The following is a 27,191-nucleotide window of genomic DNA, read 5'->3' as shown; positions in this document are numbered from 1 at the left end:
CTCTTAACCTGTCCAAGTTAGTTAATGTTTTGAAATTTCTGTTCAAACATTCTTTATCCATGAACAAATTGTATCCTTGATGGATTCTAAGTGGCTTCTCTTTCTTAAGAATATTTCTTATATAACAACATGTTGGAAACTCATCTTACTTTTATATGCGATACTGTGGATGTTTTTTAATATATAGTTACACCACAGCACTTTGAATTATAACAAGCATGTTAAACATGCGTCAGGTGGAATGACCCAGCTATCTGTGAGACCATGTGTACTTTAATCTTTAACGAAAGATTCATGAATTGTTTTTATGTTCTGTCTTTATTTGTCCCTCTGTAATTTTCAGTTTTTCATATTTTGGTTTAGACGTCCTCTTTTTTAGCATTTCAGCCAGCTTTCTGTTTTGCTGTCTTTTCATTTTCCACCAATCTGTTCGTCTACATGTTTCTTTGGCCTTATTTTGTGATGATGATTTAGTGATTAAAATCACACTGTTTTTTGCGTAACCATTTCATTTTCAATGTACTTTAGATCCTATGTAGTTAGTACTTTACAAAGAAACATCTTGTCCTCTTTCCTAACAGAATGCTTAATATAGATTCATACTGTATTTATTGAACATCTGTGTGATATGTATTTTGAATACTTGTAGCCTATTTGATAATCTTTTTAAAAGTGGTATCTTAGGTAACTGAGGTATTACAGTGTAAGGTAAATGTGTGAGAAGTGAATATAAGGTACATTTATATTCCGCTTTATCAGTTAAGGAAATATATTTATGTTTTTGTTTCCTAAAGTAGAACTTGTTTTCTAAAATGAGAATTAATAATAATAGCTTAAATAGCATGAGTGGCCCAGGGAAGTGCTCCAGGGCTTTGAATTCAAGTGATCTGGTCCTTTTCAGCCTACCATCCTGAAGTTTAAGAACCTGCAGACAAGAGCAGATTAGCCTGAGAAGTCTCATTATGGGTGTAAAGAAGCATAGATTCAGAGGGAGGAGCAGGTTTCAGCTCTGCAGTGTGGGACGAATAACTCCTCAGCATTGACAGCGGCAGAGAAATTGGTCAGAAGTGGGTCTGATGGGGCAGGAATCACATATTAGGGAGAGGCTGGGACCGACCAGAAACTAACACAGCTGGGATCTACAGGGACACACAGAAGAGGGATACTCCGATTCTGTTTTAAGAAACCAAGGATTTAATTATTGGTTCTTGATTAAATGACACAAGAAATATAATTTCTAATTTTATGTCTGGGAAACTCATAGTAATGCAGGGAACATTAGAGCAGGTCCCTCTTGTTTCTTAAGTAGATAAATGGTTACCCCAAATTTGTTGGGAGAGGCTAGTTTGGAACATTTGAGACATATTCAAGTACATTCTATTCCTGTGTGTTTGTGTAGAGCTCATGTCTTGAAGCTTATTTGGAAAATTAGGTCAGATGTTTCCATAGGTTCTATGAGTAAAGTCTGAGTTGCAGTGAGAATCCTAGAATTTTAGACATGCCAGGAATGTGCGATACCTGCTGTTTTATATTAAGGATAATAATGTTGCTAATTCTGTCTAAATTTTTAGGTCATCATTTCCCTGTGTGTAAATTTAAACTTAATAAATTTTACTATTTTGACTTTATATTACCCTCCATACTTTTTAGTGTAGTTCAGTTTTTTAATTTTCTAGATTGCTTTGGAGAAAACTTTTTATTTCAAAATTTTAATTCTCTACCAGATGACTGCTTTTAGTTTTTAATGAAGTATATCTACATATCAATAAATAACTCCTGTTATCTCACTTATTTTGTATATACACCAAAAAGTAGCACTAACTTTTAAAGTGTTTCATTGTTAAATGAGATTTTAAACTTAAAAACTGAATTTATGAAGTGACATTCAAACAGTTTTAGAGTAGTCATCTTTTTTCATTTGTCCCAAAATATATTTTAAATGAATCACTATATAAAGCAAACAGAGCTGAACATCATTTTGATCTTTTAGTTCTTATGTTCAACTTATATAATACTTATATGTTTATTAAATATGCTAACTTTGATAAAGATGAAACTCTGAAATAAACTCTTGCAATTCTCTTCCTGCTTATTTATTGAATTTGTTTGGATCATGCCATAAATTGATCTATTAGATAGTTATAATATGAACTAAAGGAAGGAAGTTGTTTCTTGCAATCTGACTATCCTGTTCAAGAAGATATGTTCAACAGCCCGAAAATGAAGTGTATACACTTCTCTTGAATAGAAAATTGGAGGTGTTGCCTTCAAATTTATTATAAGTGCTAAGGTTCTATCAATAAACATGAGAATACTGATTTGTTGTTAACTTATACCATGATGAAACCATTTGCCAAGCAGATGTTCTCCTGCCTTCTCCAGCCATTTATTGAGCTCATAATGCATTCCTGTGATGGAGAACCTCCCTGGACAAGTTATGGGTGCAGTCATCAGCCGACTTGAATTTTTTATTTTAAATGTAATGCATTTTTTATTTTAAATGTAATTTTTCTCTAGAAGTTTAAGTCCTTTTTACATTTTGTATTTCTCTATATAGCTTCTTAATATATAAAATAATGTGGTTAATGTATAACAAGTTTTAATATCCTTGCTCACTAATCTTAATATCTCTTAGTTTTGGGTGAGTTTAAAGTAATATGCATATCTCCTCATTAGTGGGTCATCATTTCCTGCTTTTTGTATCATTTTATTTATAATATGTGGACTTCTAAATTGTCATCTAATCTGGAAAATTTTCACCATTGTTTTCAGATTTTTTTTCCTGTTACACATTTTTTGGAGCTTTAGTTTTTATGTACTGGCTATTGAAGTGGATCTGCATGGCACTGGTAGTCATTTGATTTGTTCTATTTTTGAGCCTCCTTTTTCAGTTTCATTTTAAATAGTTTCTGTAGTGTTTTAAATTTACTAGCTGGTACTGTCTCAGTAATCAGCTATTAATCTCCCTCAGTATTTTTTCCAAATTTCAGATACAGTTTTCAGTTGTAGATGTTACATTTAGCTCAATGTTACAGCTTCCTTTTTCTGTACTTTTAATGTTTTGCCTTTCTATAACTTTTGAGCCTCTGGAATACTATAATAATACTTGTTTTAAAGTCCTTTTTAATTTTAATATCAGTATCAGTTTTTATCATTGACTTTACCCTTTATAATGTGTCATGTTTTCTGCTTTTTTATTAGTTGCAAACATCATACATTCTACTTATTGAATGCTAAACATTTTGGTATTTTTATCAATATTCTTGATATTTTTTCTAGGATCTGGTTACCATTTGATCCACGGAGGACTTTTATCAATCTTATGCAGAACTTATTGATGTATTTAATGTAGGGCTAATTGTTCCCTACAACTGAGGCAAGACCATTCTTAGTACTTTACCAAACACCTTAAAATTACAAGAATCTGGCTCACGCCTTCCATTACTTCTCCAGCCTCATGTACATCAAGCACCATTTCTATTAATCTGCGTAGTTCTTCCCCGAGTCTGAATTTTCTCACATGTTGTGCATTGATTGTTAACTGCCATCATAAGTGGGATACTTTGTTAATCTTGAGACCTCTCTCTCGGGAGCTCTCTTATCTTTGGCATTCTGAAGATCACCTTGATCTTCCCGCACTGTCCACTTCGTCTTTTAGCTCGGAGTTGAAACCCACATTCCCTGAAATTCTTTCAAGGCAGTAAGATGGGAGACATGGATTACTCACTTCACTTGCTTCGCATCTCGCAAGGCTTGTTCTCCCTCCATTGTCTCATAAATAGTGTCTTTAAAACCACTGTTTTCTATAGTTTGTCTACTTTTTACATTTGTCTTAGTTACTTTTTACTCATCGCTGAGACAAAATACCTGATGTCCAAAGTTGGGGAAGCAAAGTTTTATTTCTTACAGTTTTTGGAGGTTTCAGTCCACACTCAGTTGGCTCCAAGGCAGGCTGGCATGGCTGGGTCGCAGTTCATGGCAGCTGCAAACAGTAAAGCAGAAACCAGCAAAAGAGCAAGACACACCTTCTTCCTGCCGTTACATCACATCCTGGCTCTATGCTAGGCCAGTGTAGCACTCACATCCCCAATCCAAGCGATAGTGAACCAATCACAAATGCACAATGCATGCATGAGACTTGGGGGCCACAGACATAAACCATGACAACATTCATTATAATTGTCATGAAAAATCAAAAACAGGGAAGATCCTAAATGCTACAGAACAAGAGAAATAACATGTAAGTATCTTGTGGTGTAGCTAGCCACAGATCTCTCAAACTGTCTTGGCCAGGAAACAATAGGTTGATATAGTCTAAATATTGAAGGGGAAAAATAAACAAGTTGTTAACAACCTGTGAAGCTGTCTATACCTTGGGAAGCTGTCTTTCAGAAACGAAGACATAAGGTCTTTCCCAAACAAACAAAATCTGAGTTCTTCCCTATGAAGCCCATCTGACAAGGAATGTGAAACAGAATTTGTTAAGCTGAAATAAAAGAATGCAAATCAGACACTCAAGAGCACTTAAAAATATGAAACTTATAAAAATATAAGGTCAAATTCAGAATACTAAACATTCTAAAGTGCTAGAGTAATGGTGGATTGTAAATTACTTATCTTTGGTATGAAGGTTAGAATCAAAAATTAATACCTAACAATAATTTGTTAAGACACAGGAAAATATAAAATGGCATTAATGATGACATAAAAATTCAAGTGGTGCAAGTGTGATGTAAAAGGGTTGAATTTTTTTCTCATCAAAGTGAATAACCTGTTTTAGGATGTTTTATGTTAAACTCACGGGAACCACAAAACAAACTTTACAGTAGGTACACAAAAATAATGACTAATAAAACATAACCCTAGAAGAGGACTTAGCTACAAAGAAAGGAAGAAATTACCTGTAAAATGGTTTAAAAATTTGATTTAATGGTAGTAGTGGCTCCTCACCTATCAATCATTATCTTGAGTGTAAATGAATTATTAAATTCTTCAGTTAAAATATGCCAGAGCCTGGGAAGTATGTGGGGAAAACGGAGGATAGTTAACACGTACAAGGATAAAGTTGGATGGCAGAAATAACTTCGTATGTTCTACAGCGTGGTAAATTGATGTACTTGACAACAACTAATTGAGTATTTCAAAGTAGCTAGTAGAGAAGATTTTGAATTTTCTTCACACAAAGAAATGATAAATAGAATGACATGCCAGTTACGTTTATCTGATTATTATATGTGTTTTGAAATGCTGTAGTGCATCCCAAACATGAACAATTTTTATGTATCTGTGAAAAAACACATTAAAAGCAAAGATATACCCTATTTTAATATAACTGTGCTTTTAGAAGAAGAAATTTGGGCACACTCCTAGAGAATGGAGGCCATGTGTGGTTATGCCAAAAATACATATCTGCAAGAAGAGGCTTCAGGAGATACAAATCTATAGATAATTTGGTCTTTAGCTTTCAGCTCCTGGATGGTGAGGGAATGTCTGCTTAAGAAAAAGAGCAGAAGAAAAAGTCCCTTATGTTTCCAGAAAGTAAAACTGAGTTGCTTGTCTCCTAGGAATCAAGAGAGAGCACTTGCTTACTATTCCACACACACACCATTCCCTACACAATTTTGAAATCTTTTAAAAGTATTTTCAGAATGATTACTTTTAGCTAGATTTACCAAGAAATTGAAAAAAAATAATGATCTGTAAATAGTACTGCAAAGAGAAAACTGCTGTTCTGAGAAACAAATGCATGATGGAGAACTGATTAAAGATTGTGTCCATTATAAATCTAAAATGGTAACTGATGAATTTAAATGTCATTTGACCATCGGAGTCTGACTTTCTTCTGTAGGAGAATCTGAGTCTTATACTATATGTCAGTTGCTTAGAATCTCGTGTTTGATTCTTGGCCCTGCATAGGTTTTTTCCTTAATTTTTGAATGCAGGTACTTGTTATTGATTGCAAATGCATATGCTTTTGTTCCCCCATTAGTCACAAGTCATGATGGCCATAATGTAAAATTGATACAATGTTATCAATTTTATTCTTGGCCATATTCTTTATGGGGCTTGTAGATTTCTGCTTCTAATTTGTGCCAAGATTATTTGTTAAATTTCATGTCTCTTATTCTGATTTACTAAAGTCTAAAAGTAATATCTAAATTGCACGATCTTCTTTTGATCCTGAGGGAAGGTTTTCAAAAGGTGGAATATTAAAAAAGAGTTTGAATTTTTTGGTAAGAAAATTGAATTAATGAATCAACCTACTCATTTCCTAACTAGTGTGTTATGATTTTTGAGATAATACATTTTCTTGATCATTTAAACCAGTTGGGGTATAGCAGTGAGGGCAAACCTTTTAGAGACACATGTGCAAACTGCACCCCAAAAGCCACTTATGTATCCCAAAGTGCCAGTGCTGAAGTTAAGCCAGAGCACTGATGATTTAGTTTGAAAAAACAACTCATCTTTTGCCTTACAAGTACAACAAATAATATACATGTTTTGCCTCTACTGGTGTAGGGTTTTTTGCTACTTGTAGCTAAGTGTATCCTAATTAAGAAACTAGAAATTCAAAATTTCTTTTCATCAAATGCTGAATTCGTTTCCTCTCTTGATCTCTTATGTTTTATTTTTTCTGTAATAATCCCTGTTTTGTGTTGCATGAATTTTTTTCAGATAAGCTTTTCTTTCGAAGGGTATGTGTAAACCATACTTCCTGAGTCATAGTATATTTAACTACTGTATATATTTTGTCTATATACATTGAAAGATACATATTTAACTTTACAAAGTCATGGAGTGAGTGAATGAATTTTTAAAAATGACTTGCAACATTGTACTAACTATAACAGAATCACTTATGAATATGTATAGAGTGATGGTGAAGGGCTGGAAAAATCTGGAAGAGAGCAGGATCATTGTGCTTGTGTCTGATAAAATAGACTTTAAACCAAAAACTGTGAAAGGCCTTTGTGTGTAATGAAGGAGTTGGTTCAGCAAGATAATGCAGCATTTGTAAGTATATGGAGCCAATAGTGGAGCACCTTACCGTATAAAGCAACTGTGAATAGTCCTGAGAGGAGAAATGGACTGCCATGCAGTCAGAGAGGACTCCAGCATCTCCCTGTGAGCAATGGACAGACCACCCAGACTTAGACTGCTCTCTGATCAAGTGAATTTAGCAGACATATACAGAATGTTTTATCCACCATCTGAAGAGTATACCTCCTTCTCAGTTCCACATGCTTCATTCTCCCCGATTAATCAGGTTAGCTCATCTAATAATTCTCAAGACATTTATAAATACTAAAATGATTATATCTCACATTATTGTTTCGCATAGTAAGAGAGGATTTGGTGGGGGTTATTTGAGTATTGCTTACATGTTGTACATGCATGAATTTTATGTATTTTGGTCCTATCTTTGAAAACTTTACGTTTCCTCTCTGTACTTCAGTCACTGTAATTTCTGTGAAGCTCTTTTACAATTATGTTCCCTGTTGAAACACATTCAATGCACATATATATCACATTTATGTATGATTTATATACATATAAATCATCTACAAGTATAGGTGTATACATGAGAATCACTTTTTACAAACTCTAGATAGTGTAATACACTTTATAGTAGTTTGCCAATATGCACAAGGTCTCTTTATTTGTAGACTCCAAAAATACTCATTGCTTTAAAAAAAATCTTGCAGTGCTAATCCAGGTGATTTGCAGACAGCATTAAAATCAATTCTTGTTACATTAAACTCATTTCTGCAAGCAATAAAATATTGACAATTCACTGCACTATACAGATGGAGCTGGTTTAAAATGGTTCAACTTGAGATCTTTTTGAGTTTGTGATTGTGAAAAAGACATACACATTCAGTGCAAACTGTTATTTGATTTTTGCGTTTTGAGCTTTTCCTGGGCAGTTTGTACAGTGTGATGTTCGTTCTCCATGCCGCAGAGTGGTAGTGAGTTTCAGCTCTTGGTTAGCCATGCAGGCCCAAAGCTGAACAACTGGCTATCCATAGAATACTGTGTTGCTAGGTTGTGATGTTTGGGAGGTTATACATATTAAATGCATTTTTTATGTATGATATTATAAACCTACAGTTTGCTTATCTGAATGTAGCTACATTGTTAGTGAAGGAGTATTTGTATAAATATGGTATAATAAACAGTGGAATTTTGATTGGATGTAACTTCCTTCCTGGATGATTTGTTTTCTCTGGTAGTTTTTTCAGAGAGGAAAAAAATAGATAAAGACATAGGCATTAAATAATATTGGTGAGACAAATTGATATATATGTTAATCTCAGAACATTTTTAACTTTTGATTCTAAAATTTGTTATGAATGATACAGATGTTAATTAATTGTAGATGTGTGCTATACTTAAGGTAATTGTGCTCCACTACAACAGTGGCAAAATTAAGTTCTTACAAATAATAGCCTGAAGCAAAGTTTATGATTTTTTTTTAAAAAATGCTTTTAAAGTTTTTTGCTTGATTGCTTAAATGTGAAGTGATTGTGTTACGTTTATTTCTAGAGTAAGGATCTGAAACAGTGTGTACTTAAAAGAGACACTCATATTGAGATATAAAACCCTTACTTTTTAATTGTTTGAATTGAAAAATAAATTTAAATTTCTCGTATGGTGAATGTTTGTCTGTGGTGCTTGGGATTGAAACCAAGGCCTGTCGCTTGTAACGCGGGCACTGTGTTTCTGAGCTACCATTCAGCCCAGCTTGTGTGGTTAATATTTTAATGTGATATGCTGCTTCTTTTATTTACTACCATATTGTTAAAAGCCACTATTACTCAACCTAGTCGTATTTCTGGTTTTGTATTTTGTGAACATTCATAAATGGGGTTTTAAGCATTTGCTCTGAATTTCAATGATAGCTTATAACTTAATTATTTTCTATTCATTAGTATTGTAAGTTGTCTTTCGTGATGTTTATTTAAAGTTGTTCTTTAGTGAAGTGGTTCAATATTAGATGTTTGTTCTTTTTTTACTTTTAAAAAGTACTGTTTATTAAATTAAAGTAATTTTCATTAATAGAATCCGTATAACTCATAAATAGTTGAAGTAGGATGAAAGTTTTCCTAAAACTCTTTCTAATTCTTGAGATAAACTGTTCCTTTGATCTGCTTAGTAACTGGCCAGTTCCATCATTTATTAGGTTTTCTTCATACTTCTTTTGAAAAGAGATATTGTGAAGATGCTGGGACTAATTCATCCAATTTATTTTTCTATACACATATGTAGATAATTTTGAAGGGTCTATTGTGTGGATTCAAAGACTCTCTCTGGCCTACCTACTGATTCAAAGTTCTTTATTTGATAATTACCAGAACTTTCATTTGGACTGTACTTCCTTCCACCATGGTGGGCATTAAGCAATATATTATTTGGGTAAATACTTAAGCTTCCCAAATTAACTTTCTTCTTAGTCAAATAAACAGAGTATTTCCCCTCATAACATCAGCCTTAACTTTCTTCTCTAGCCTTCCTGTGAACATGGACTCTGAAATAAGGGGAAAATGTTACATGTGGGGTTTCAAGAAATGCTATGTTCAAATAAGTTATACTCTTTTAATTAACATATCTGTCCTGAGGAACAAGTGGAAAAAAATCACATTTAAAAATATAAAAAATTAATTGGAATTCATCTGAGGCCAAGAATATATTAAATGATTGCTGGGCAAATCTAAAGCATGTGTTGAACTGGATGTGGAAGACAGAGGAGGTTCGGAGGAGCCCTTTCCAATCCCTGAGTGCCAGGAGCTGCGCCCACCCACAAAGTCATGCGGCTGTGCACATGGTAAATGTTTAGGCAGTTTGTCAGTGTGCTTGAGTAAATTTGCTACCTTCTATTCAAGTGAAGTTGGAGATTCTGTTTTGGCGAGGAGGAACAAATACCTTTTATCTTTTTCTATGTATGTATATATAAAAAAGAATTGTTTAAAATGTTGTATTAATAGGAAATAGTTTTACTATAATTTCCATGTGAATTAGTGAAGAACACAAAAGGATACTTAAAAAGAGTTGCGTGATGTAGCTGTTAGCAAATCTCTAGAACACAACATAAATGAAATATTTTGCTATGTTTCAATGAAGGCAAATCTGTCGCGTGCATATATTTTCTTTACCTTCCCCCCAGTTGACATTTTTCTCATTTACCACAATACTTGTAAAACTTTGCTGCGATTGTATAAACTTTCCTGATTTTAAAAATTAAAATAATTGCTTTGTACCACCTGCCCCTGCTCCAAAAATCATTGTAGAAGTTGGATGTTATTAGCACTGCGTAAAGTGTGCTCTTAAGATTCATGGTACGAAGGACAATACCTGCAGGAGATTACCTTCTGTTTTTCATGCCACCATGCTTTTGCTGCTGTTGGAAGAGAGTTTTAAGAGGCATGCTACTCCTCTACACTTGAAGTTTGTTAAAGTGGCTAGACATTCCCAAGCATCAATGATTATACTAATATTTCCTTAGAAGTTATAGTATCAACTATAGCTCAGTGCCAATCAAGTAGTGAATATTCACAATCATGACCTGTAATGTTACTGCTACGTCTTGCTATTTCATGTCTTCAAGTTTCCTTATGAGTTTAAGTACTTGCTAATATACAATGACATGAGTAGGCTGGTTAGTTATATAGCAGCTTGTTTACAGCACACTTTTATATACCATAGCTTTGATTTCTTCTGGTTTGATGTAGTTGTTCATTTTAGTTTATTAGTATTTGTGTTGAGTGCATAATGCTTATATTCCTGTGGAAAGTTGGTCCATGGCGTACCTAACACACCTCCATGCCTCTTTCATCCCTTCTCCCCCCCCCCATGCCCATCCCTTGATCACCTTCCTTATTTTGCATATTTGCAGTAATAATGTTTACATTCTTTGTGTGGAGTTGGTCCATGTACATAACATGTTCCAACTCCTTTTTTTCATCTTTTACCCCTTCCTTCCTTCTCTCCATCCTCCACTCCCCTTCCCTTTGAGAATGGTCTGTCACTTGCTTCCTATCATATATCTTTTATTTTGCTGCTTATTTTTACTTGGGGTTTCTCACACCAGAGAAACAATGTGATGGTTAAGCCTGTGTATCTGCTGTACGTATCTTTAAGTCTTGGAATACATAGTGAAGAGCTGTGGTCTACTGATATTTTTGAGTGACAAGAACTTTTGTTTCAAGAGACTAATGTCTGCAGTATCTTAGAGATCTACATTGGAGTGAAAACCTTCCCGTCCACTTTTAGGTGTCTCATGAGTTTGTAGGACTTCTAGAAACTATTGTCTATTTCCTCCATTTTATGCTAGATACTGTTCTATCATGTATGTCTGTAAGGAAAGCTTTCATGTGATCGGTAAGTAAGAGAGTTAGTGCTGCATATTGTGAATGGTGCATCAGATCATAGGCCGATTTTCTAGATGAGAACAGTCAGAAAAACCGTGATAGGATCACAGCCTGAAAAGGAAAAGGAGAAAACCCTCAATTTGGCCTCTGAGCAGGAAGCACAAGCTTTTAACTTAAACTGAGAAATAGGCACTTGCTTTCCAAACTGACCTCCAGAGAGGCTCAGCAGATGGCAGGTGCAGCTTCTGCTGGGCCAACTTCCCTGTTTCAGTACTTTGTTTCTTCTCCAGTGTGTGTTCCCATTGCTTCTTTCTTGTGCATCTTCCATATCTACAGAGTTTATTATTAAAATTAAAGCCATCATGTATTCTTTCCCATAAGTTCTTTTTCCACTAATCTTTAAATGATACATTTCAAAATGTAAAATTTGTTTGGAAAACTTGGATTAAACCACAGTTATGATTTATTTTAGTTCAGCAATAAGGTTGAACTATTTATCTTAGTTCTGCAGTAAGGTTGTCCAGGTTGTGTATTGCAAAATTCCAGGGCACTTTGCTCACAAAAACTGTGAGGAACTTGATGCCTAGTGAAATTTCGTGATATCTAGGAATACAGGTAGTATTTTGAGCTTTTTAACACCAAATGGCAGTGTGCTCTTTAATCCTGCTGGCTCTGTCTCACAGTATCTGGAGGCATGGGCTTGGGAGAGGATTTTACATCTTCAGTCCTCTTCCTGGCTTCAGATTATTACATGGTTGACAATTTCTGAACGTCTGTTCAGTTTGGTGAATTCACCTTTTTTTGTTTGCACTCCTTTGCCAGTGGCATGAGTTTAGCTAAATATTTCAGACTTGTAAGAAAGAGCCTTTGCGGCTCTAACTTGTTAACTGTGTGCAGCAGTGGAGGTGGGTGTGTGACTTCATCTCCACCTCACAGAGATGGACTGCTGCACTCCATTCTGCAGCAGCTCAGGAGTGAGACCACAGAAAGTGGGGTGTCGGTTCCCCCAGTAGATGGATGAAGCTAGCATAGGAACCACCATCTCTTGAGCTAACTTACATGAGCATTTGGAGTCCAGGTCCCAAACACTTGGACTACGTGGACTACAGCTACAACATTTATGATTCGTTCACGTTTTTTCCACCCGACCTGTGCTTACCAGGTTAAGCATCTTACTTTTAGTGTAAGCAGTGCTGCCTCCAAACAGCTAAAATTCTAGCATAACAAGTTCCACGGAGACAGAGCTAAGAGAAGGTAACCCCAAGATTTCAAGGCACCTCATCAACTGTAGAGCAGATAGAAAAATTTTCTGGTTTTTCCAAAAAAAGTACTTTCCTTCTTTGTCTACACATTGGATTTCATTATGGATTAAACCTTATAAGGTTTTATGTATATGTGCATTTCAGTTGGCATGCAATATTTGTGTTTATGTCATTTCAGACTTCAGGGGGAAGTAACTATATGTGTATTACTTTAATGAATTACGTTTAATAAACATTTCTCAAAGTAGTTGGCGAATATCTCATAAATCTGTAGGTTCTCAGTATATAATTCTAATTAGAAATTGATGTTTTAGGGGCTACAAGTATAGCTCAGTGATAAAGTGTGTGGCTAGCACACAGGTAGCTCTGGGTTCAATCTTCAGCACCATTATAAATAAGTAATATATTTTCCCTGAAAAGCAGAATGCAGTGTAACAGGAGTAAAGAATCACATTGCCATGTGTTACAGAAAAAACGTAAGATGGTGGTGTTGTGAGTTTTCTGTGGAGCGTATTTGTGTGTGGGTGAGTAGAAAGTAAGCCAGTGTATGAGAGTGTGAGGGTGGATTGCATTTTCAAATACTTCTAGTAGTTAAATACATATGTGGGGATAATATGTGATTCTTAGATTTGTAAAATTTAATTTTGCATTAGAATGTGAGTGTTCATTCTGTGGGCATTCACCTTTAAATTGTTGCTTTTAAACCTGTCATGAATTAGGCCTCTTATGTTTCATAAGAGATAATCTCGTGTGGGACTTCAATAACTCAGAGAATTGAAGGAACATGATCCTGAGATCCTTAAAAGTAAAATAAATAGCGCCTGCCTTGCAAGCAGGCAGTCGTGAGTTCGATCCCCGGTACCAATAAAAAGGAAAAAAGACAAAAAAAAAAAAAAAGTAAAATAAATATGTTTTTAAAATGCTCATTTCAGCATTTTTTTAAAAAAAAATCTTTATTACTGCTTTTAAAGAGCATTTATATGATACTTTCTGGGTTTACTTTAACAAATAGATAACTATTAGAAATGCCAGTTACTCATTTTTCTAAAAATCTTTACTTACTTAAGTACTTTCTACCCTTAAATTTCATTTGTGTTTCTTACTGTATATATTGAAATGTCTCTGGTCATGTTATAACTTCTGTGTTTGAATTAATAAAAATATATTTATATATTTACTAATGTAAACTAAAGTAGAACGAGTAGTTATGTTTTTAATATTGTGATCTCAGCATTTATCATATTTTATAAATGATTTGTTGACCTTGTAATTATAGATAGCTTGAAACACGACTAGAAATTAACATAAATTAATAAAAATAATTAGAATATTATAATGCACTTTGAGCCTTTTTTTCAGGTGAAACCTGTTGCTTTTTTTATTTTGCAGGTACATTTTCTTGATTTTGAAGTAGGATCTCTCAGTCAGAAAATGGAAAACTTAATGTGGATTAGAGAATTTGCAATAGAAGCGAAAAGAAGAAATGTTTTACTATGTGGCCTTCTAATAAATTACTCACAGGTAGGCAAAGTGTTGATACCTTAAGAATGTGTATACTGTAGGTTATAATTTTAATAGGAAGCTGATTTTATTGAAAGCAAAGGATATTAATGATAAGGAAAATTATTCATCTGTTCATGTGCTGTCATAAGTAGAACCTCGTGACTCTAATAGAAAAATAAAACATAAATGTTTTAGGAAAAAGATGTAAATGGGCAACTATCTCATACTTGGTAGCCCATAGAGAGTTGCCAGTTTTAGTAAATAAACTTCAGGAAGCCCAGTGAAAATCGAAATTTAGATAAATAATATTTTTTTGTTTGCCAAATGTGGAATTAAAATTTAAAATGTAATTTAACTCCTATAACAGGCAGCTCTGTAAGCCTACGTTTTGTAACCTCTGATATTTAAAATGCTCGCACTTGTTAGTTTCAAAATACTAGCATTCAGGTCTTTTTCTTTCCTAGCACATTATTTAAGTACTTAAAATCAATGCCTAGAGTTCAGATTTTGAGAGATTGTGGGATTAATTTTATATTAAACTAATAGCATCAAGTTAACTCGAAGAGAAAATGAAGCATTGTAGCGTCTTTGTGTGGAGACATATTGGAAACCAAGAGTTTGGAGAATCTATTAGAGAAACTGCAGGAGACCATTGTGTATACTTCCATCAGACCTTGACTACTTCATAGTCTCTTCGAGGTGTGCCACATAGGAGGCCTAGGAAGTCGCTCAATTGCCTTTTCAGAGGTCTGGAATAAAGGTAATTTGGTACTGACTGTCCAAAGAATATTTAAAATTGTATATGGCTTATGAATAACCTTGATCCTTTAGGAAACTGTCAAAGATACATTTTTAGCCCATAATGTACATTTTTTAAAAACACAAATTTTAATTAAATGTAAGGGCTACCTTTTATCCAGTTTTGTGGTTTTAACTTTATGGTTGTTTGTTTTGCCTCCAAAGCATAACATCAGTTTAGTCATCAAGAAGAGGGCAAATTTTAGCTTATTTATGGTAATGGAATTGTAAAATGTTGATACAGTAGGGCTGGTGAAGTCAGAACAAACAAGGAGCCAGGACATACAGGAATTTGGCCAATGACAGATAACTGGTGTGGAAACAGTGATCTCAGGTCTGTATCCCGGGTTAGAAATAATTCCTCTTCAGTAAATTAGCAATTTTGATTATGCTGCATATAATATGATGGGGAAAATAAATCAGTTCTTCTCTTGGTGGTAAGCAAAGAAACCGTGGTTGCATACTACAAATGCTACATTTTGCAGATAAAAAATAAAACGTATTAGCGAGGCCTGGTGGTGCATGGTTCTAATATCAGCAATCTGGGAGGCAGGGGCAGGAGATACCAGTTTGAGTCCAGTTTAGTGAGATCGTGTCTCAGAAAAAAAATTAAAATAAAGTTTTAGTATCTGTATGTATGTAACTCAGTGTGAAGGCCCTGTATTTACTCCTTTGTATTGTAAAATTAAATAATTTATGGCAAATCACAGCAGAGAAATGGAAAAAGCATATACAATTCCTAGAACACTCATGTTTCCATAATTTAGACTAGGCGTCTACATGTACTATAGCTGAATTGCAGTAGAAAATAGGGTTGCTGGGTAAATATTGAATGCCTAGTTAAATTTGAATTTCAGGTAAACCACGAATAAATTTCAATATTAAGTGTGTCCAAATATTACATGGAGCATGAATAGCCTGTATTTTTATCTGCTAACTCTTACAACAGATAAAATGGAGTGTTCCCATAGCTGGTGTGCTCTACACAGTTGTGGACTGTGGAATGTACTTACATGTTTCTGTACCTATGAAAAATCCCAGATCGTAAAAGTGAGCCTCTTGGAAAGGGGAGGCTTTTGGAGCCTATTGCTTGAGATCATACCCTTGGTGTTCTAAGATACCAAAAATAGAAAGCAGATAAGTCTGTAAGGAGGCAAAGATCGCTATGTAAGGAGATACGTATATTAGAACTCCTATTCACTGCACATTTAAGACTCACAGATGGCACTGATTTGCACTTTCCATGCAGGTATAAAATAGAACTGTTTGTTATTTTTATACATTGGGCTATGATCCTTAAATCGAATCCTTTTCTGTGGTTACCCTTAGCTTGTTTTCCTAGGTTATTATTATGTACCTTTCTTAAACTTCTAATTAGAGAAACCTTAGATTTTTACTCATGTTTTTCATGTGTAGAATCAAGTGCTGTTTCTTTAGATAGATTTTCAGCACCTTTTATAGTTCCATTTTGGAAGAGAGTATGTACTGAACTGACTTCAAAGTACGTGCTGCACACATGATTTTTTCTGGATTAAGGAAGATCTATCTGCCTTTCTCTGTACTTGATATTTCTGATAGTACAGATAGTCTTTTTTTTTTTTTGCTATACCTTTTTTGGCTGATTTATATAATGTCTATAGATAAATAAAATTATTTAAGCTTTAAAAAAACTCAAGACATGCTGTTCTTTATTTGTGGGTATGTAGGCTTATTTTATCCACATGTAGAAATTCCTGTGTTTGGTGAATTAAACACATTAGTATTATTCTATTGGTTCAGCCTTAATATTTTTGATTTATGATATAATTCAGGTATAACTTCTTGCTTCCTATTATGAATTCATTGTCTATATTTTGTGTGTACTTTCAGACAAAAACTGATTTGGAAAAGGACAAAAGTTGATCCCTTTACTAGTATCTATACATTTTCTACAGTGTTGTGAATAATCAATTGCTGACTTCTTTGACAATTCATCTAAACATATCTATCATCAATTTCTCTACATTTTCTTTAATTGTATCAGAAGAAATTCTTCTAAATACTTTGTTGAACTCCTGATATGCTCCATATGTATATATTTTCCAGCTCATAAAGGTCATTTGGTAAATTATTAAATATAGTTGACTTCTTAGCTGTGTTTATACAAGCAAAGCACTTACTAACTTCTTCCTAAATGGATTTTAAAATGTTTGTGAACAAACACCAAAAAAAAGTCATTTAAATTAACCCCTTTGTGGATAGTTTATATATTTGGGCTATGGGTCATATTATTAGGTTGGCCATTAATATGTAACATAAAGTTTTCTGATTTATTATTCAATGTGCATTTGTTTATGTTGCCAATGAGCTAGGAAAGATTTGAAATTTATACCCTAGCCTAGATGCGCATTATAAAATTTCATTGTAGTTTATTGGATGAATTTCAATCATGTTGTATCCTTCTTTCTAAAACAACCAAACATATAATCATGCAAATATAACCAGGGATAATGAAAGTGAGATTTTATAGTTTAATCCATATAAAAGATCTTAGTTTCATGAAGTATTTAAATCTATGGACAAAATACTACTCTTTATGTATCATTTTTAATAAAAAATTTCCATATAAGTTACTGAGCCCATGATATAAAATTATATTGGGGAAACTTTTTTAATAACCTGAAAATCTGTGCTGCTTTGAGTAGTGATATAGCAATACATGATTTCTGGTGAGAGTGTTTCAGGTCATTCATTTTTCATACTATTTTGTTGAAATCTAAAGTATTTTATAGTGATTTTAATGCAAATATTTATAACTGTTTCAATAAATTTTACATATGAATTTCTATAACAAAAAATTTTAACAGCTATAAAATTTATTAATTCCTTTGGCATTTCTCTATCTTATATGTATGTGTATTTTACATGCTCAGGGATTTAAAGATACAATTACAGAGCTTCAAGGTTACAGAGTTTTCTGTATCTGTCATAACTGATTATTGATTCTGCTGAATTAGTATTTATGCCCTTCTATATTGAAAAGCTAGCTGTGTAAATCTGGGAAAGTAACATAAGCTTTTTATTTCCAGATTCTCCATTTCACGCAAACTTCAGCTCTCCTACCTTACACCCTGCACTGGATGGGTGGACGGAGGATGGGGAGAAGGGTGGCTATATCTGCATAGGGTACAGCTCATGCATCTGTCTCTCTGACACCTATTAATGCTAGAACCTCTGCCTGGTTTTGCTTCAATATGTTATCACAAACTTCACCTGTGCATTTTCTTTGCATTGATTTCATTGAGAAATTATTCATTGTAGCTAATATATTTTATTAGCATTCAGATAAGGAACGTACTTTAGACATAATAAAAATAGTGGAAGACAATAAGAGAATTATGATGCAGCCAGGAAAATTGAAGAAAATACTAAGCATAGTATCATGGCAGGAAGTAAGTGGGACCATTTAGTGTGTTATTTTCTTTCTCTTTTCTTCACACTGTGTGGTACAGTAAAGAAACAGGGCTCTTGAAAGCAGTTTTGACTTCCTGAGCATATTCCCAGGGTGAACCAGAGCCATAGACAGCAAGCGTGGAGGGGTCAGGGACTTCATTACCTTTTTCTGCTCAGTTCTGGTCTTTCTTCTTCGCATTGCTATGGATATGGAAGGCATGCAGAGAAAGAATACAAAGCTTTTTTGTTTAGCAACTATTTGTAAAGCATTTATAAGAGTCATTGTATAACCCTCCAAAACAGTACTTAGAACTATGAAATGAAGCTTTTGTAACAATACTAAATTATATGAAGCTATATAAGTTGTTTTTACATTAGAGAGTGTAACAGACCACTCTACATGATGAGGTCAAAGTATCACTATTGTCTGAGTTTTAAATGTTTTGTGTATTCTAGAAATACATTCAGGAACATTCTGGATTTCTTTTATACTGGGACTTGAACTCAGGACTGCGTGCTTTCCTGGCAGGTCCTGTGCTGCTGAGCTAAATCCTGGCCCTTTTGACTGTGACTCTACTTGTAATTATCAAACTCCTAATATAACATTAGGGAACATATGGACAGGTGGAAATGCTCTACAATACTTTGGGGCCTAAAGATTGAATTTTATCTCAAGTGCTGTCCCATTTGCTCTGTGCCTTCTCAGTGTAGGAATCGTCTGTGAAGTGTGCATGTTGTTTCTATAACAGGCAGGGGTATACTATCAAGAAGAAGAAGGAAAGGAAAAAAGATTTTTAAAAAACCATAGTAATCTGAAGGGCAGTTAGACTTTGTTTCCTGAAGTGAGCAACTAGAATTTAACTCCTAATTATTTATTAAATACTGTACTTGCCATGACACTGAATCATCCGACCAGCACACTGAACTGCAACACCAAGCCTGCTTGCAGAAGTCCGTACTCTCCCTAAGCAGTTGGACTTTTTGATATGCAAATGTTTATGATACTAAAAGTTTTTCCACTTTCAATATGGCTTTGGCTTTTATTGTTTAGTCACTTGGGGAAAACGTGAAGATCATAAAATGCAGCGTCTTCAAAATTGTTTAAGTTTAAAAAACAAAATTTTTATGAGGGATTTTTGGTTAGCTTACTTGGTAGACTCAATAAAGACCAGCAGTAAGATCATTTTGCTCAGATATGTTTAAGTGAAATATAATATTATACACAAGGTTTGGTATCGATTTCTCTGGGTTTTGATCAAAGCAGGACCATTTTGTATGAAAGTGAAGACAGGTATCTATAAGGAGTGGCTACTGTGGACAAGTCTAAGAAATGATTCTTTTGAGCAGTATATTTTTTATTTGTTACTGCATAATCAGACTTGTGGCTTAAAATAGCAGCATTTATTCTTTCAGTCCCTGGGTCCTGTGGCCGTGGCTCTTTCCCTAGGCTGCAGTCATCGCAAGGTTGTCCTGAGATGTGAACATCAGGTGCTAGTGGTAACCACTGGCCGCCATGGCAGCCGTAGTGAGTGTCATAGTGGGTGTCACATAGTGGGTGTCATAGCTAATGCTGTACACTGTCTTTCTCAGTACCTACCTCCAGGTAGACTAAGGTGTCTTTAAAGTAAATAGGACTCGCAATATGTAAACATGAAAAACACTGCATGTATGTGTGTGTACGTATGTGTGTATGGACATTTTTCTTGATGTACCAATAGAAAGATAACAGCTGGAGAAGGTACAGCAGAGTTATGGACGGCCACAGAGATGTGAATTTACTGTTGCATTATCTGCACAATTGTCTTTAATGCGTTTGATATACATTAGCGTAATTGTATCACTGTTTTCTAATTTATTTTTTTTTGGAGGAGATGGCAGTTGCATAAAAATGGAGAAATATGAATAGAATATATAGATGTGCATCTTCAGCTATAATTTTTAAGGTCTTCATTTACAACTTGTTTATTTTTTTGTCTTTTTGAGAGGATCTTGCTGTGCCATTCAGGCAGGCCTTGAGCTCACTTTGTAGCCCAGGCTGGGCTCAAACTCATAACAATCCTCTTGTTTCAGCCTCCTGAGTTCTGGAATTTCAGGTGTGCTACCACACCTGGCTAATCTCTTTTCTTTATTTTCTTTTCTCTTCTTTCTTTCTTTCTTCTTCCTTTTTTTTTAGAGAATAACAATACTTAAAATACCATGTACCACAATTTTAAAAGAATGGCTAAAATGTTATTCAGAATAAAAGTCACAGCAAAAGAGTCTTGCAAAAAGAAACAGATAATAGCCCCAAGTTTTCTTTTCACTGAACTGAGAGAAACCAGTAATTTAAATGAAAAAATTAACACATTTATTGAAAAAAAAATTTTTTTTTGTCTTGGGAATCTATCTCAGGACCTTGAGCTTGCCAGCCAGGTGCTGTGTCGCCGAATGGTGTCCCTGGCCCTCCTATTGAAATATTTTTGAAACAGTAGAATAGAGAATTAGAAATATGTGAACTTCTTACTTTTTATATCTCCATCTTCTGTTTTGTTCTTTTCAAAATATTTGTATATATTTTGAGTTCCTCATATAAGACAAACCGTGTAGTATTTAAGGCATTTGTAGGCAAATGAATGCAAAATGAAAGCATAATGTTAATTTAAATAAGTCAGATATAGAAGCTTAAGTTTAAATTAAGCATTCTCACATGACAAAGACATAAAGACATGAGGTAGAAAAAGGCATCTCTTCTTCCACAATGTTTTGGTTTCATGTGGTTCAACCTAAAAGTTTGCATTTTAAATTTGTGCCTAAGTATTTGCATTCATTCTCAGTCCAGTCACTCAACTTATTTGCTGAGAATCCAGTGACTATTTTGAACTACACCGTGCTCAGCACCAACATAGAGTAGTTTTCAGAGCAGGATTCAGTCTGTGTGGAGTTCTCAGGTTGGTACAAGACACTAACGTGACAAGGACAGACATCTTGTGTTCAGTTAAGGAATTAAGGAATATAGGTGTATTTATGTACTTTTAATTGTATTTCTATCAAATATCTATGATGAATTAGTCACAGACAACTTTCCTAAGGGAGGGCTGGCAGGAGCTGTTAGAGTTCTCCTAACAGTGAGACAGGGAGTTGTAACACTGACTCTGCCTGCCTGCTGAATCCCCAGGCACAGGACCACTTCTCTGTGGCCTGGCAGGACCCCAGACTGGTCTGTTGTACTTCACTGTACAGTAATATCATATCTAGCAACTTTTATGAAAGATTATGAGAAACGAATAGCATTTAAGAGATTGCTATTAAAAATGCGTTATCTCAAATTAATGAGTTACAGTTACCTCTTTTGTCTACCTAGTGTAATAAAACGTTTTCAACTCCAAAGACATTTCAGTATAGAGCAAACATTGCAAAAGTAAAGAAAGTAGTGTGATATACAGAATACAGGCTGGTGCTGCATCTTTAGGGTACAATATTAGCAAAAATATAAAAGTAGAGATATCTCAATGATAGTAAAAGAACCTTTTTGTAAAATACTTAATATCACCTGCACTTTATTGTGTTTTTATATATTTTTTGTGAGATGTGATCATTTTCCCACGCCATGTCATAAAATAAGAAATTATTTTGGTACTGTGTTCTCTCCTTATGTTACAATTACGGCATTATTTAATAAAGTGCATACATTTGTAGGTAAGCTGTATTATTTCAGTTCATGTCAAGGAAGCCAGTATTACAAAATAATTGTTATCAAATGGAGATTTCACATGTGAGAAAGTTGAGATATATTAAAAGATTTGTACACTAGGAGATATGTCTCTGAGGCTTGGGAAAGCAATTCCAAAAAACAGATTGCTATAATGAGTCAAGCAGAATAGGGAAACAGAAAACAGGCTGATGACCATGACACCTGCAGTTCTGTTAGTCATCTTAGGGAGGACCTGTCAGTGAGCTTCAGCAGGGAATCCTGTGCCTTCCTGTAAACTACCTGGTACAACTCTGGGTTTCTCACTAATGTTAAAAAAATTAAACTGGATTTAATTGTAGTCTTTATCTGTTTTTTATATTTTGCATAGTAAAATATGCAAAAAATAACCATGAAGAATAGGGTTAAAGAACAAACTAAACAGTCCTGGAAAATTAAGTTTTCAAATGTAGGTGACATAATTTTAGCCAATGGAAATAAAATGTGTCTATACTGCTTGTAGCCGGTTCGTGTAGACTTGCCTTAAATAACATGGAGTGAAGCTATTTTTCTGTTTTCATTTTGCATAACACTAGTGCTCCAAATGCAGAAGCAGCTGCACAAAGAACTCTTAAAATTTCAGTTTTTGACTGAGTTGAATAATGAGCATTATATGCATGCTGCTATTTTGAAAGCGTTAACTAGAGTGGGAAGTGAACTAGATAGGGGATGATAAAATAACTTAGGATTTGACCTTCTAGGCCAGTGGCAGTAAGTCTGGGTACTTAGAAGCACTTGGTGCCTACTGATAGTTAGATATTTCATGTCATATTTATCAAAAGTCAGCGATTTCCATAGAAAGGAACTGTGTTTGTCCAGGGTTCATTTTCTGAGAAGAGTTGAGAGGTGGTAGCCTTTGTTCCTATATAATTTGCTTATTTTCTGCATGAAACAGTGCTTCAGAAAAGAGTTTGTATAGTCAGGTATTTGTGTTCATCGTCTTTGAGAAACCTATCAGCGACCTTCTCCACTGAGAATCAGAGAGAAATGAGTAATGTTTGGCATATAGATTTCCATATAACAAATGAACAAGGTTTATTAGTTTCACCTCCACCTCGTTAGTTACCTTTGATAACTGGTAAGGCAACATGTTTAATTAATCTTCAGTTTCCTCTTGAGAAATGGAGAATGCCAATTATATGCTAATGCTGTTAGGAAATAATTTGTTTTAATAAATGTATGACTCCTTTTATATTCTAGATTTTAATGGGCAGAAAAAAATGTATAAATTTGACAAAGATGCTTTTCATGATTGTTACACTTCTATCATCATTTATAGTTTGTAATCACTATATGGTTCTGAAACTGTATCAATAAAAATAGAAAGTAGAATTTAACAAGTGCAGAAAGACAATTGACCACACTTTAAAACTGGATATTATATAATCTCCATAATCATTGAATCATAGAAGAAATCAAGGAAGGATAAAAAGCTTGTAGAATCAAAAGACAGTGGAAACACAGTGCAGCAAAACATGGATACAGTGAAAGCAGTTCTAAGAGGGAATTTTAAAACAGTGGATACAAACATAACAATAAAAGACAATCTTGAATAAATAACCTACCGATGCATCTCAAGTTCCTAGAAAAATGGAAACAATCTAAATCTGAGACAAATAGAAATTATAAAGCTTATAGTGGACATTAATGAAATTGAGACAAAAAAGAACAGCATGAAGGATCAGTGAGTCAGAGTGTTGGTTCTTTGAAAGAGCGGGAGGGGGACAAAGTAATGGGAGGTGACAGGAAGGAGAGGGGGGAAGGCAGGTAATGAGTATTCCAATTAAGATCCAAAAAACATTTAGTTTTAGTTCATAGGCTTTCACACTGAAATTGGGGCCAAGTCAAATGTATTAAAATATGGAACACTGTGTTATTACAGTCAGTTTGCTGTTTTGAACCATTATAAAGAGTGCAAACAAAGTTTGATTCTGTAGTGGGGATATATATATTCTTGAAAAAAGATACTACTCACCAAAAATCCAGCCCAAGAATAATTTTATTTGGTATGAACAAATATGGTTTTAAATATGTGTGCATTACACACTTGGATTCTTTCTAGTGAAAGAGGACTTCTCTTGCTTCCTTACTGGTTATATATTTTATATTCTGTCTAGCTCTATTGGGTTTTGAATTTTTAGTAGGAGTAATAAATTTTGCTGTGGGTGCTAGAATATAAAGTTAATTGTGTCATATGCTTTACCACTTGATCCTCTTATCCCTTTATTAAATTTCTGTCTTTTTAAAAGATGTTTTGATGCAATCAAAGGATTTAGGCTCTTCAGGGAGGGTGGTCTTGTTTTCTAATTTAAAAAGTCCAGCCTTAACACAGACTTAATGGTATTTCTCTCACCCTTATAAAGAGAAACAAACTAAAGCTCTAGATAAGAAGTTGCCACAAATCTTACTGAGTTCAGTTATGTACTGTAAAGAAATGATTAGGCATAATCCCTAAATCTAACTTTGTATATAAAAATGTTTATATACTTTTTCTAAAATATGCTGTTCCTAGAATAGAGATTAAGACACTGACAAATCTTTCTGAACTTTGATAGCAATTTCAGAAATGAAGGCGTGGCATGCAATGTAAAAGTTTCCAGTTTAAGCAAGTACATAGACATAATCAGTGTGACTCTTAATAATTTTATCAGATGACCTTCTCAGTTGCTTTGGTTTGAATTTACCCACCAAAATTCATCTATTGGAAACCCAGTGCTCAGTGTAGTAGGGTTATGAGGTAGAATCTTAGAGAGTTGATTGGATAATGAGGTTTAAATGGGTGCATGCCATTGTAGAGACAGCATAATCCTCATAAAGGATGTTTGGCTTCTTTCTTGCTCTCTCTCTCCTCCACCAAAAGCCTTATGTCATACTCAGCCAGATACACCACACATTTCTCAGCCTCCAGAGTTGTGAAACTAGTAAATTTCTATTTATCATAAAATAGATGTTGTGTCGTGTTGTATTACAGCAGCACAAAATGATCTAGCATAGTTTTAAGCCTCATTTCATATTTTCTTCACTTAAGCCTCTTACAAAGTTGTATTATTCAGCTCCCCAATATCTATGAAGTCAATTTAATAGTAGAAAAATACTATTAAAGGAGGATGTGTCTGTTTTGGATCATGGGTTCGGAGGTTCCAGTCTATGGGAATTTGACTCTGCTGTCATCTGTGATGAGGCTGTTCCCTGTGAGTGGGGGAAGTCTGGTAGATCAAACTCCTCATCTTATTGAGGAAGAGGAGAAGAGAAAGAGGCTGGGGACAATGTACTTTTCAAGAGTACATCTTATGGCACCCTGTCCTGACGAGCCCCTCTTTCCCAGATGTCCCTCAATTCTCAGTGGCCTATCAATTCAGATTAGAGCCTTTGTGATCCAACCTAGAGACCCTAACTGTGAATACTCTGCTTTGGGGAACAAGCCTCCACCACATGAGCTCTGAGGGGACATTTCCAATATAATCCATAACAATTATGATTGCTCCAACAAACTAGACCAGCAAACCTCAGCAGCAATATCATAAGAACATGCTTTTTCTTCACAGATACACATAAGTAAATCACAAGTGTATGTGTTATATTTTCCTCAGAATTTTGCTGTGTTTTCTAAGGCCTTGGGGGGGGGGAAGACATTTTGTTGTGGTTTCATTTTGAAGCATATTAAAAGCCTTTTGCAGATAACATGCCGAAGTAAAGTGATGGTTTAATGATATCCTTATACCTCCAGGAAAAATTTCATTAAAAGAACTGTGACAGGTTATTTGGGGGTTAAAAGCAGTGTGTGTGTGTGTGTGTGTGTGTGTGTACCAGGGATTGGACTCATGACCTTGCACTTGCCAGGCAAGTGCTTACACCACTGAGCTAAATCCCTAGTCCTGGGGCTTTATTTCAGAAAGTATTCTGAATTAAGCCGATCTAGATGCTACGGAATTTATGAGTTAGATTATAGCCTAGATCCACAGGGAGCCATCTATGTGTTGGAGAGCTAGAGAATCCAGAAGCTTCTCGGCCAACAAATGGAAGCAGCAGTCCTGGAAGGACCCAGGACGCATCATAGCTCCAAGGTGAAAGGCCTGAAAACTCACTCAGGGCAGTGGTGTTGGTCTGCTTTGGAAGAAGATAAAGAAACCAGAGACCTGGACAGCAGTATCCATAAGTGGCCCCAACAAAGAATAAAGGCACTCAAGAAGACTAGAGCTCTTCAGTTTGGGGCATTTCCAAAGGGTCTTCTTGCCCTTTTTATTTGATCCACAGTACCAGCCTATTAGATGGTCCACCCATAACTGGGGCGGGTCTTTTCCTCCCAGGTTGTTGGCCTATATGTCAATCATCCACACAGAGCTGGAGCTGTGTTTACTAATCTGTGGACTTTCTTAATCGGTTCAAGTTGACATATCATGATTAATGTCCACGAGTAATTTTTGTTAAAATTTAATTATTTCTATGTGTTTCTCAGGTATTATGACTCTTCCAGTAAATTCATGAAAGTAAGCAGTACAAGTGGCTCTTTAGCTGTCTGCTAGTGTGGCTTCATGAGAGGAAGCCCTTAGCTTCTAAAACTCTGTTGATGACAGTGAGATTACACATTCTTTTCAGGTGGTCTATTTTGGGAACTCAGTAGAAACCCATACAAGTTGGGATAAAATAGTAGAGTGTTACTCTTCTGGACTTCTGTGAGTTACGAATTTCTTCACTAGAATAAATGGTTAAGAAAAATAATCAATAAAAATCTAGAAGGCTTCCAAATTATTAAAAAAATCTTTTAAGAAAGACATATATTTCTAAATTTAATTTTATTATAGATTCTCTGATTTTAATAAGGCATGAGAAAGAATTTTTCTATGATCTTTAACTTTTACTTTAATTGCAGAATTACCATGGACATTTTAAAATTCCACAATTGTCTCATCACCTATGTGGAGTTTCAGTTTTCATTTAACTGTCATATCTAACTCCTTACCCTTTCAGAGTTTTCATTGACTTGTAATGTTTAGATATTGATTTGATTGAAGATAACCTTTGTCTATGCAAATGACATCATTTTTCTGATGTTTATTATAGTTTAGGTGGGATGCATATAAAAAAGTATTTGATCAAAGT

General features: G+C 34.6%; 1 protein-coding gene across 2 annotated transcripts in view; it reads left to right on the top strand.

Annotated features, from left to right (window-relative positions):
- Positions 1-27,191, top strand: part of Crppa (CDP-L-ribitol pyrophosphorylase A) — a 270,573-nt gene that overhangs the window by 133,371 nt on the left and 110,011 nt on the right. Inside the window, exon 9 of one of the 2 annotated variants that reach the window (XM_023565081.2) lies at positions 14,021-14,152. The exons of the other annotated variant lie outside the window; for it this stretch is intronic. Within the exon in view, the coding sequence (XP_023420849.2) occupies positions 14,021-14,152 (132 nt within the window). The remainder of the gene's footprint in view (positions 1-14,020; positions 14,153-27,191) is intronic. 2 annotated transcript variants of the gene reach the window in all.

Source organism: Cavia porcellus, unplaced genomic scaffold (genome assembly GCF_034190915.1).
Source record: "Cavia porcellus strain 051 isolate PalLab524CR breed Dunkin Hartley unplaced genomic scaffold, mCavPor4.1 scaffold_2, whole genome shotgun sequence".
In the NCBI taxonomy this organism is placed as follows: Eukaryota; Metazoa; Chordata; class Mammalia; order Rodentia; family Caviidae; genus Cavia; species Cavia porcellus.
Note: the sequence above shows the minus strand (reverse complement) of the source record. Positions and strands in the feature narration are given on the sequence as shown.